This window comes from Leptonychotes weddellii, chromosome 2 (assembly GCF_054177405.1).
Source record: "Leptonychotes weddellii isolate Sample4059 chromosome 2, ASM5417740v2, whole genome shotgun sequence".
NCBI classification, from domain to species: Eukaryota; Metazoa; Chordata; class Mammalia; order Carnivora; family Phocidae; genus Leptonychotes; species Leptonychotes weddellii.
In genome coordinates this window covers 36,771,571-36,781,037 of record NC_138370.1, presented here as the reverse complement: position 1 = coordinate 36,781,037, position 9,467 = coordinate 36,771,571, and the positions used below count along the sequence as shown (strand labels likewise).

Below are 9,467 nucleotides of genomic sequence, written 5' to 3'. Positions count from 1 at the left end.
CCCCTCTTAGGGTCAGGGCTGGGGCTGCACGAGGGGCCTCTCTCCTACACACGCTTCCTCTCCTGAGAGGGCCCAGGTCTCCTGGCTGCCCTGGAGGTCTGGTTCTGCCCCAGGGAGTCTTGGGGGTGGGCAGGCCCATTTTGGACCCACAGCCCAGCAGCGCGCCCCCTCTCCAGGGGTGCATCCATCTTGGGCTCTTTACACTTGCCGTCTGTGTGGAAATGTCGCCTCCAACCTCACTGTGCTCCACCTTCTGGCCTGTGCACCCACCCGTCCTACCCTGCCTCCTCTCCATTGCCAGCCCCCACGAGGGGGTACGTCAGAACAACCAGACAGGCCACAGTGCACCGGGCTGAGGGCACGGTTCTCTGGAAGGCCAAAGTCCCTCAATTTTAAGAGTCAAAGTCAGGGACAAAGTACGGGGTCAAAGGACAAAACTGCATGCATTTTTCAGCTAAAAACAGCAACTTGAGGGTTTTGAGAAGACAGCCCTTGACCCTCACTCTTCTTCCACCAGTCTACATCCCTCTTGCTCTTGGTGCCATGTGGTCCGCTGTCAGATGGTAAGACGCTTTCCTCAAGAAGGGCCGTCAGCACCAGGTACTCAAGAACCACGGCCCTCGCGCCGTCAGCGGCCGGGCTATGCCCGGAACAGGGCAGTGACTAGCGGGGAGGGCGGCCCAAATCCACCCTGGCTCTCTTTGCAAGCCAAGTCCTCGTGCCAGCCAGAGGGAGGGGTGCTGTCTTCACGTCCCATCTGCTCACCAAGGCATGGGCCTACCCAGAGGTGGCAGCTTCCAGTTTCCAGAAGGGCCCCATAAAGGCTGGTGGGGTCCTGTGCCTGCAGCTCAGGAGCCAGCAGCAAGGCCACGGCCACAGCAGACCGGGGTGGGGGCACCTCACCTACAGCCACCTCTAACCCCCTTCCTCCTGCCAGACCACCGTGCCCTGGTGGAGAGGAGCTCAACTCCCTCACTGGGAGCAGCTCTGCCTTTCTCCTCCCTCCCTCCCAGTCAGCTAGGGACACCTGCCCTCGCAGAAGGAACCTTTCACCCCCAAGTCCAGAGAAGCGGCTCACCTGCCCCCCAAGAGCTCATGTGTAGCCAACACCTCTCAAACTGTGTTCTGGTGAACACAGGGATGTTAATAAGGGTGTGGCAGGTGTGTGTGTGTGGGGGGGGGAAATGTCAGGAGAAATTCTGTAGTTAAATAAGTTTAGGAAATTAATAAAATTAAATATATTTCTCATGGGACTTCTTAGAGCCTTTAAGGTGCTAAAAGTACACAGTGGCTCCCAAGAGGGAGGTGTGGGATCTGGTGACTCCCACACCATCTGACCACAGCCTCATTCAGAGACCAGAATGCAAGCTTCATTGGGTTAGGAATTTCTGTTTATCCACCAAATGCATCCCCAGAGACTAGAAGGGTGCCTGACACAAAGCAACTGCTCAGCAAAAGTTTGTTGAAGGAATGACCACGGTCCTCAGGCCAAAAAAGGGAACTCGGAGCATGGGGACTGACTGTGAGGTCCAGAGAGAGAAAGAGGGGCTTACCCAAGGTTAGATGGTAGAGGTGGGACTACCGCAAGTCTCCCTGCCACCCAGCCCAGGGCTCCTGTTTACACTACATGGGTGGTCCTCGAATCTTTGCATCATGTCCCCAAGGGCTCCTTAAAACACAGATTGTGCCCCTGCTCCACACCCTCACCCTTGCATCTGATTCGGTAAGTCCAGGCTGGGACCTGAGAATGTGCATTTCTAACAGGTTCCGAGGTGTTGCTGCTGGCTTGGGAGCCACTCCCCGTACCACCAGCATCTCCCCTTTGCCCAAGTTTGGGAACCACAAGGAAGAAGGCCAAGATGGATGGACCCTCTCCAGCCATGCCCTGGGCCAAGCACATTCCCAGCTGGTCTCAGCCCAAAGATCTCCCAGAGGAGCCCCTCCCCACCCCCACCCAGGCCCAAACATGCCAGGTCTTGCTTGTACGCTGCTTTCCCATCTCCCTGGCTTATCACTCTCTAATCTAAACCCTACCCAGTCCTACCTCGGACGTCCAGCAAAATTCCTGACAAAGGCTTCTCAGGCCACCAGGCCCACACTCATCTTTCCCCTCCCAGAATGCCTCCTGCTTTCATAATTAAGACCACACTGTTTAGCTCTTAATTGTTCCCAAACTGCTTTACATGCTTGTCTTATCTCCCCAACTACGCTTTAAATTCTTTAAAGACGGGGATCTTATCGAATGCATCTCTATGCCTACATTGCCCGCAGGCCACTGAGTGGGCCCACAAGGAGTCACTGGTGAACTCGTACTGTGCAGCCCCCACAGGAGCCCTCTCCTTCCTTCCCCAGAGCCCCCAGTTTCTAATGCTCTTCCCCAGCCATCTCCAAAGGCTCTGCTTTCTGGAATGCAAAATCAACCGGAGGTAGGATTCCAGCAGCTGGGCCTCATCCCCTTCACCCCAAAGGCTGGACATGCCCCCCCCCAACTCTGCCCCCAGCAGCTGTGGCCCAGGACTGTTGGCGGCCTCACTCCCTCACTTCCTCACTCCTGCCCTTAGAGAGGAGAAATAACACCAAGGGGGGGGGGGGACGACTGTCACTAGTTCACAGTGGGACCTGGTCGGGTAGGGGGGGTGGTGGGCGGTGTGGAAGGTTGTCCAGGGTAGAAGGGCAGGGAGGAGGGCAGACAGAAAGTAAGCCAAGTGCAACTTGAGGCAGAACCGCAGTCCCACTGGTGGTTCTCTGGGCTGAGTCAGAGGAGGAGGAAGGGGGATGGGGTGATGGGAGTTGGGGGCGGGTATGGGGCTTGGAATGGGGAGGAATGTGTTCAAGAGATGCAGCCAGAGCCAAAGGGAACCATCCCAACAACAGCAGCAAAACTATTTCAGCCCTGGCCCAAGAGAAACACTCAGGAAGGGAGGACGCTAGCAGGAGGGGGGAGGTGGCGAGTGGGAGGACAGGAGGTAGAAGGCCACCTGGGACTGGCCAGGCAGGCTTGGGGCACAGTAAGCATGGCCCACCAGCAGACACAGTGGCCTCCGGGCTCAGGGGAGGGGTATGCTTGTTGCTGGAGATGGAGGTGCTGGCTGCCCCAGGGGGACCCGCCCTCTGCAGCCCCATGGGGGCCACTGGCACCCTGGCCGGATGGGAGGCTCTCTCCTCCCCCCAGGCATCTCACCTGGCGGCTTCCAGGGCGGCCCCCGTAGGAGAAGCGGTCAGCAGCAGTGGGTCCCGGGGAGTGTGCCAGGCTCTGGAAACTGAAATGTGGGAAACGGACGGTGTGTGTGCCAGGTGTCCCACCCAGCCTGCCTCAGGGACACAGAGGGTGCCCTCAGGCTCCCCTAAACCCAGCTACTGAGACTGAGAGGCCTTTTCTGGACCCTGTTGCCATCATGCCCCCCCGCTCCCCGCGCTCACCTGCGGCTGACCACAGCCTCTCCAGGGAGGGCATGTGGGCTGCTGGGGGACAGGGTAGAGAAGGGGCTGCCTGGCTGGGGGCTGGAGGACACGGGGCTGGAGCAGGAAGACCGCAGGGAGGACTGGCTGTCCGCGTGCGTCCTCATGGAGCCCTGCGGAGAGAAGGGCCGGGAAGGGAGCACCCATCCCCATCCCCTACCGGCCCTGCCCCTCAGGGCTCCCCTCAATTCAGGGTGCTGGAGTTCCCAGCAGGAGGCACCATCCTACCTGGAAGCGAGTCACCAGCACTTCCACAGAGCTTTCCCCATTGGTCTGCCTGGGGGAAGCAGCCCGGGACCTGAGGAGAGGCCAGAGGGAGGCAGGTGACAGGAGTCCAGGAACCCCGCTCACCTGACAGGGGCTGCAGATTTCAGCTGTTCCCACAACAGATTCTCAAGACTCGTAAAATGCTCAAGACATGTGGGCATCAGGTTGTCAACTTTCAACTTGGCCAAGTTCAAAACAAACAACTATTATTAATATCCACCATCATTTCTCAAAGGAATGGACAGTTTAGTCTCAATATGAAGAATGGACACAATTTCATAAATTCAATTTTATTAAAAACTCACAGTATCCCCTGTCTTTTTTTTTTTTTTTTAAGATTTTTCATTTATTTGGGGTGCCTGCGTGGCTCAGTCGTTGGGCGTCTGCCTTCGGCTCAGGTCATGATCCCAGGGTTCTGGGATCGAGCCCCGCATCGGGCTCCCTGCTCCACAGGAAACTTGCTTCTCCCTCTCCCACTCCCCCTGCTTGTGTTCCCTCTCTCGCTGTGTCTCTCTCTGTCAAATAAATAACTAAAATCTTTAAAAAAAAAAAATTTTTTTTTCATTTATTTACTTGAGAGAGCATGAAAGGGCACGAGCTGGGGAGTAGGGCAGTGGGAAAGGGAGAAGCAGACTCCTTGATCAGTGTGGAGCCCAGACATGGGGCTCGATCCCAGGACCCCGAGATCACGACCTAAGCCAAAGTCAGATACTTAACCAACTGAGCCACCCAGGCGCCCCTCTTTTTTTTTTTTTTTAAGTAATCTCTATGCTAAACATGGGGCTCAAACTCAAGACCCAGGGATGAAGTCTTATAGGCTCCACCAACTGAGCCAGCCAGGCACCCCTCTTTTTATTTCTTTTTTAAAATTTTTTTTCTTCTTCTTTTTCTCAAAGATTTTATTTATCTATTTGATAGAGACACAGTGAGAGAGGGAACACAAGCAGGGGGAGTGGGAGAAGCAGGCCTCCCGCTGAGCGGAGAGCCCAATGTGGGGCTCGATCCCACGACCCTGGGATCATGCCCTGAGCCGAAGGCAGACGCTTAATGAATGATCCATCCAGGCGCCCCCCTCTTTTTATTTCTTTTTCTTTTTTCTCTTTTCTTCTTTTTTTGGGCATTTCATCTAGACTTTGTCATTGGTCGGCATCAGTTTATAGATCGATTCTGGGGGAGAGTGCTGATTTCATATAAATAATCCTTTATCTTTCACGCACGGAGAAACTGAAGCCCAGAGAGAGAAAGGGAGTTTCCTAAAGTCCAACAGTGGCCGGGCCCGCTGTGCACTCTCCTCTGCCCAGCCAGAGGCTGTCCCCCACCAGCTTTGCTGCTAATGGCTCGAATATCTTTGAGAGGGTCATTCCCGGTCCCTTCTGAAGGCTTCTCCTCCATAAAACAAAGGGTGGAGCCTGTCTCCCCCCGCCCCCACACCATCCTGCAGGACCTAGAGAGCCAAGGCAACAAGCAGGCCCAGCTCCCCACCAATCATCAAGGTAGCCAGCAAAAGATGTGCCCCCCACCTCAGCTCCCCGGGGACCCCCCCTCCAAGGCCCTTCCCGCTGGAGTCTTGAACAGGAGGCCTTTGGAGGTCTGGGACTAACTGAGGGTGAAGAAAGAGCCTGCCATGTCCCAACCCCACTACACCATTCCTGGATCTCTGGCCACTTCTAGAGAGGTCAACAAGAACTGCAGTCACCACACACCACACCAGCCTCAGCCTCCCCAAGGAGGCGTGTGGGGCCAGAGTGAAGGGAGCTTGGGCTTTGGCTCCAGTCCAGAGCACTGCTTCCTGCCAGAGTTTCTGGGTGCTCCTGTAGAGGAGACTGGGAGGGTTTAGGAGCAGCCCAGACAAAAAGAAGAGGCAGGGAATCTTGACCTGCCCAACATGGAGCTGGAAACCTGGAGGGACTTGGTCAGGCCCATTCCCTGATGGCACTGGGTCCCTCTAAGAGGAGCCTACAGGAGGTGATGGCGTGAGCAGCTCCCTGCCCCTCCACCACCCCACTCTGCAGTCCCTTGTAGATTTTGGTTCCCTTCCCAGATGCCTTGAGGTACTCTCCACCCTCCTCCTCTGGGTCCCACTCCTGCAAACACTCACAAGCCTGAGTGGCATGAGGGAGTCACTAAAGAAGCCAAGGCCATGAGAGCATCATGGGAGCCAGCTTCTATGGCACTGTGGGATGGTAGGGGTGAAGAGAGGGCAAGGAGCCAGGGCCCAGAGAGAGCCCAGTGAGGGGAGGGGATGGCAGAGAGGCAGGAGGTACCTGACTCAGGTTCAAGGCCCGCCCAGAGGGTTCTCCTGGCTGGGGGATCTCCCAGCATTCCTGCCCTGTGACTCACTTTGGTGCTCCACCCCAGGGAGCCACCTGTTCCCACCCCCACCCCCAACCCAGGCCTCCTGGCTGAAAACCCAAGCCTGGGAATCTGCCTTCACCTGCACAGCCCAGAGAGGCAATGGCGGGGGAGCCCCTAAACTCCTCAAACCACCCCCCAGGATCTGAACAAAGGCCATTCCCTCTTGGAGGCAGGGGCCCAGGAGACCCAGCCGAAGGCACACCTTTCCCCTCTTCAACTCACTTCATGCCCAGACCCTGTACCCTGCACACTTGGGAACCAGTCAAACCCGGGCATCCAGGTGGTTGATGCCAGCCTGCCCTGCCCATGGCTGCATGCCCGGCCAGCACAGGGACACCCCTCAGCCCATCCTGCTACAGCTCCAGAGCCTGGACCTTCTCAAACATGAGCCAAAAAGGCCCAGGAAGGCCAGGCTGGGGCTGAGGGCAGCCACTGTGCAGCAGGCTGGCAGAGGGGAGAAGAATGCTGGCAGGCCCAGCAGAGGTGGGGGGCCTACCGGTCTAGCTGCAGCCGCAGGGGTGAGGGGCTATGGCGGATCTTGCTCTGGGCCTCAGCATGAAGCATGCCCTCAGCGCTCTCCCCGTTGATGGCCAGGATAATGTCGCCAGGCCGGAGGTCAGCAGCCTCAGCCTTGCCCCTCTCAGTTACCTGCAGGGGATGAGGAACAAGTGGTCTGAGATACGCCTGCTCAGACAGCGATGACATTCCTATAGGGATAGAGGATAGGGGTTTCTCTCTGTCCTGCCAAGAAACACAGCAGCAGGTTTGAACCAGGCTGGCCCGTGTCCCCCTTTGTCTCCCTGCCCAGCAGTGTCTGCCCAGCTCATCAGCTAATCCCCTCCCAGAGCTGGAGTGGAACCATGCCCCTCACCCCAGCACTGGAACCCTCACAGAGCCTCCTGAAGAAATGGCAGGATTTCAGGGGCTGTGCTTGGAAATACTTCTGGATAGAGAGCCCTGCCCTTGCAAAGCACACCATACAGGTAGCTGCCGCGTGAATGCTCCCTGGCCTGGGCCTGGGTCAAGAAGACACTACCAAGGACCTGGGGCTCCTGTTCTAGTAACCCCCCCAAGCGGCCGCCAGCACGTATAGGGTTGGTGACCAAGGAGAAAAGAGCAGGCCCTGTACTTGGCCCAGCTCCCTTTCATTCCCTAGAAGTCTGTTCCCGAAGTGGTCACCACATCCCCATGGCAATGGGGTCCCTGTCCTCCCCAGGCTAACACTCCCAGAAGCAGGCCTTCTGACTCCAGAATAAAAAAAGAAAGGTACCTGTGGAGACCAGGTAGACAGGGTAGACCCTAACTCTGGGGGTACCTCCTTAGCTCCCGGAACTAGCCCTTACCTTGCTCACCATGATGGGCGTGTGGAAATCCCTGCCCCCAGTGATCCGGAAGCCCCAGGGCCCTGGCCCCACCACATCCACCGTCAGCGCCATATCTGAGGAAGAAGGGACAGAGATCCTGTCAGGTGGGAGAAGAAGCAAAAGAGAGAGGATGACAGGTCCAGGGAGCAGCCAGTTAGGGGCTGGGGAGGGGGGGGAGGGGGAGGGTAGAGGAAGTGACTAACTCCCTCCTTCAACCCCCCACCCCGGTTTCACTTCCCCCCACCCTGGGAAGCCATGACTCTGAGTTCCCCCTTCACCGCCACGGTCTTCAGCAGCGCAGCTCCCAGAAGGCAGGCCGTTAGGGTGCCTCACAGGGCCTTGCTGGATGGAGACCAGGCGGGCAGGGGCTGGAGGTGGTAGGAGATGTCACCGTTTCCTGCCCCCGCCCCCCCGCCCCGGGCAAGGCTAAGTCCCATCAGTGCTTGCTTCCTGTCCCCAAAACTGACTGCACAAGGTACTTCCTCCCCACTCTGGGGGAGGGCACCACTCTGGGAACAGGAGTGACAGCAAACAAGGGGGTGATGCCACCACAGACTGTTCAAATAGTTGGCTGGGTGGGGACTGGACCGGGGTCTTCAGAGGGGCCTCTGGGCTGCCTGCCTGGCCCCTGGCAATGCGGTCCAGGTAGGCAAGACTAGGCTTCCCACCTCCCCCAGGGGCCTGCTGCCCTCTGAACAGCCCCAGCCAGAAGGACGGGCTCATCTGCCAAGCTGGGCACACCCACCCCCTGGCAATGGCTAGCAGGGCGAGCTGACTGATGCTGCCTGCTAGCTGGGGCCGCAGGTCTCCCATCCACAGCCCCCTCCGCTGGGCAAGGGAGTGTCCTTGCAGACCCAGCCCTGGTAGGATTTCCTGAGCCTCTAGTTATGGAGTCAGGAGCCAACTCAGGCAGGAAGCTGTAATGCCAGCCCTGGGCCACCACCCTGCCCAGCACCCACCCCAGGGGCTGCCCCTGGGGAGGCCCAGAGACTGCAAGTGCTGTGGGAATCTATCAAGGACACTAGGGCCACTTCCCGTGTTTAAGAGCCTGGGGAGAGGGCGCCCAAGCAAGAAGAGCTGTCTGCCCTCTCCCGGGTCCTTGGCTTCGCCTTTTGCCCGGGCCTAGCCCCTGTCCCTGCCCAGGTCCCCCAGGTCCCCAGGCCGGCGCTGGCGGTTCACAGAGGCTTTGGATTCTCAGACCTTTGAGCCGGTCGGTGGACTCCGCGCCCTGGGCCGCGGGGAGGTGCCCAGCCCGTCGGCCCGCCCGGCTCTCCCAGTTCTGGCTCCTACGCTCCGAGGCCAAAGTACCCGCGGGCCGGGTGCTGGAGGAGGAGAGCCCGGGATCAGGAAAGCCCAGCACGCAGGGGGCGCCGGCCTCCAGGCGAGGCTGCAGGGACGGGGGCCGTGGGCGGAGGAAAGAGCCGGGGCGCCGAGAGCAGCGCAGAGGGGGCGCGGGCGCGCAGAGCTGCGAGGTCCCCGGACCCGGGAAGGTCGCCGGCCGTGCGGACGGTGCGCAGGTGGGCGCGCTCACCTGGCTCCCGCTCACCTGGCTCCCGCTAACCCGTCGGGCTGGGCGGCCAGACCCGGGAGGGAAGGGAAGGAGGGAGGGTGAGGAGACACCGCCGCCGCCGCCGTCTGCCCGACTCTGGGGAGAGCCCGCCCGGGGCTCCAGGACCTGCCTCCGCCCATGTGATCCCGGGGCCGCCCCTGCCACCGCCCCTGGCCCGGGAGGCCGCCTCCTCCGCGCAGCCCAGCCCCGGCGCTGTCACCTGGCCCGCGCCCTGCTGGGGTGCGCGGGGGCTTCTCTCCCTAGAGCCCCCTAGAGGCTGCGGTCGTCCTCCCCGAGGTGCCCTTCTCCCGACTGCTCCGGGAGGCCCTGGGAGGCGTTCCGGTGACGGGTCGCGAGCCCCACTGCGCGGACAGCGGAGGCTGTCGCCCCCTGAAGCTCTCCCAGGCCGGCCGCGCCCACCCGCCTTCACAGGGGCCCTCGAGCAACGCCCCCCCCCACACACACACCCCGGG

At 59.5% G+C, this 9,467-nt stretch overlaps 1 protein-coding gene across 4 annotated transcripts in view; it reads right to left on the bottom strand.

The window, feature by feature from the left end:
* PDLIM2 (PDZ and LIM domain 2) overlaps nt 1-9,113 on the bottom strand; it is a 13,268-nt gene extending 4,155 nt beyond the window's left edge. The window contains exons 1-7 of one of the 4 annotated variants that reach the window (XM_081810101.1): nt 8,992-9,113; nt 8,646-8,767; nt 7,425-7,519; nt 6,578-6,729; nt 3,688-3,757; nt 3,421-3,572; nt 3,182-3,260 (exon numbers count right to left, since the gene is read on the bottom strand). In XM_081810101.1, coding sequence (XP_081666227.1) covers nt 3,182-3,260; nt 3,421-3,572; nt 3,688-3,757; nt 6,578-6,729; nt 7,425-7,517 — 546 coding nt within the window. In that variant the 5' untranslated portion in view covers nt 7,518-7,519; nt 8,646-8,767; nt 8,992-9,113. Of the gene's footprint in view, nt 1-3,181; nt 3,261-3,420; nt 3,573-3,687; nt 3,758-6,577; nt 6,730-7,424; nt 7,520-7,723; nt 8,189-8,645; nt 8,768-8,976 lie in introns of those variants that run through there. The other 3 variants (XM_081810102.1, XM_081810106.1, XM_081810109.1) reach the window with 3 other exon arrangements.
* Between the last annotated feature and the right edge of the window lie 354 nt (nt 9,114-9,467).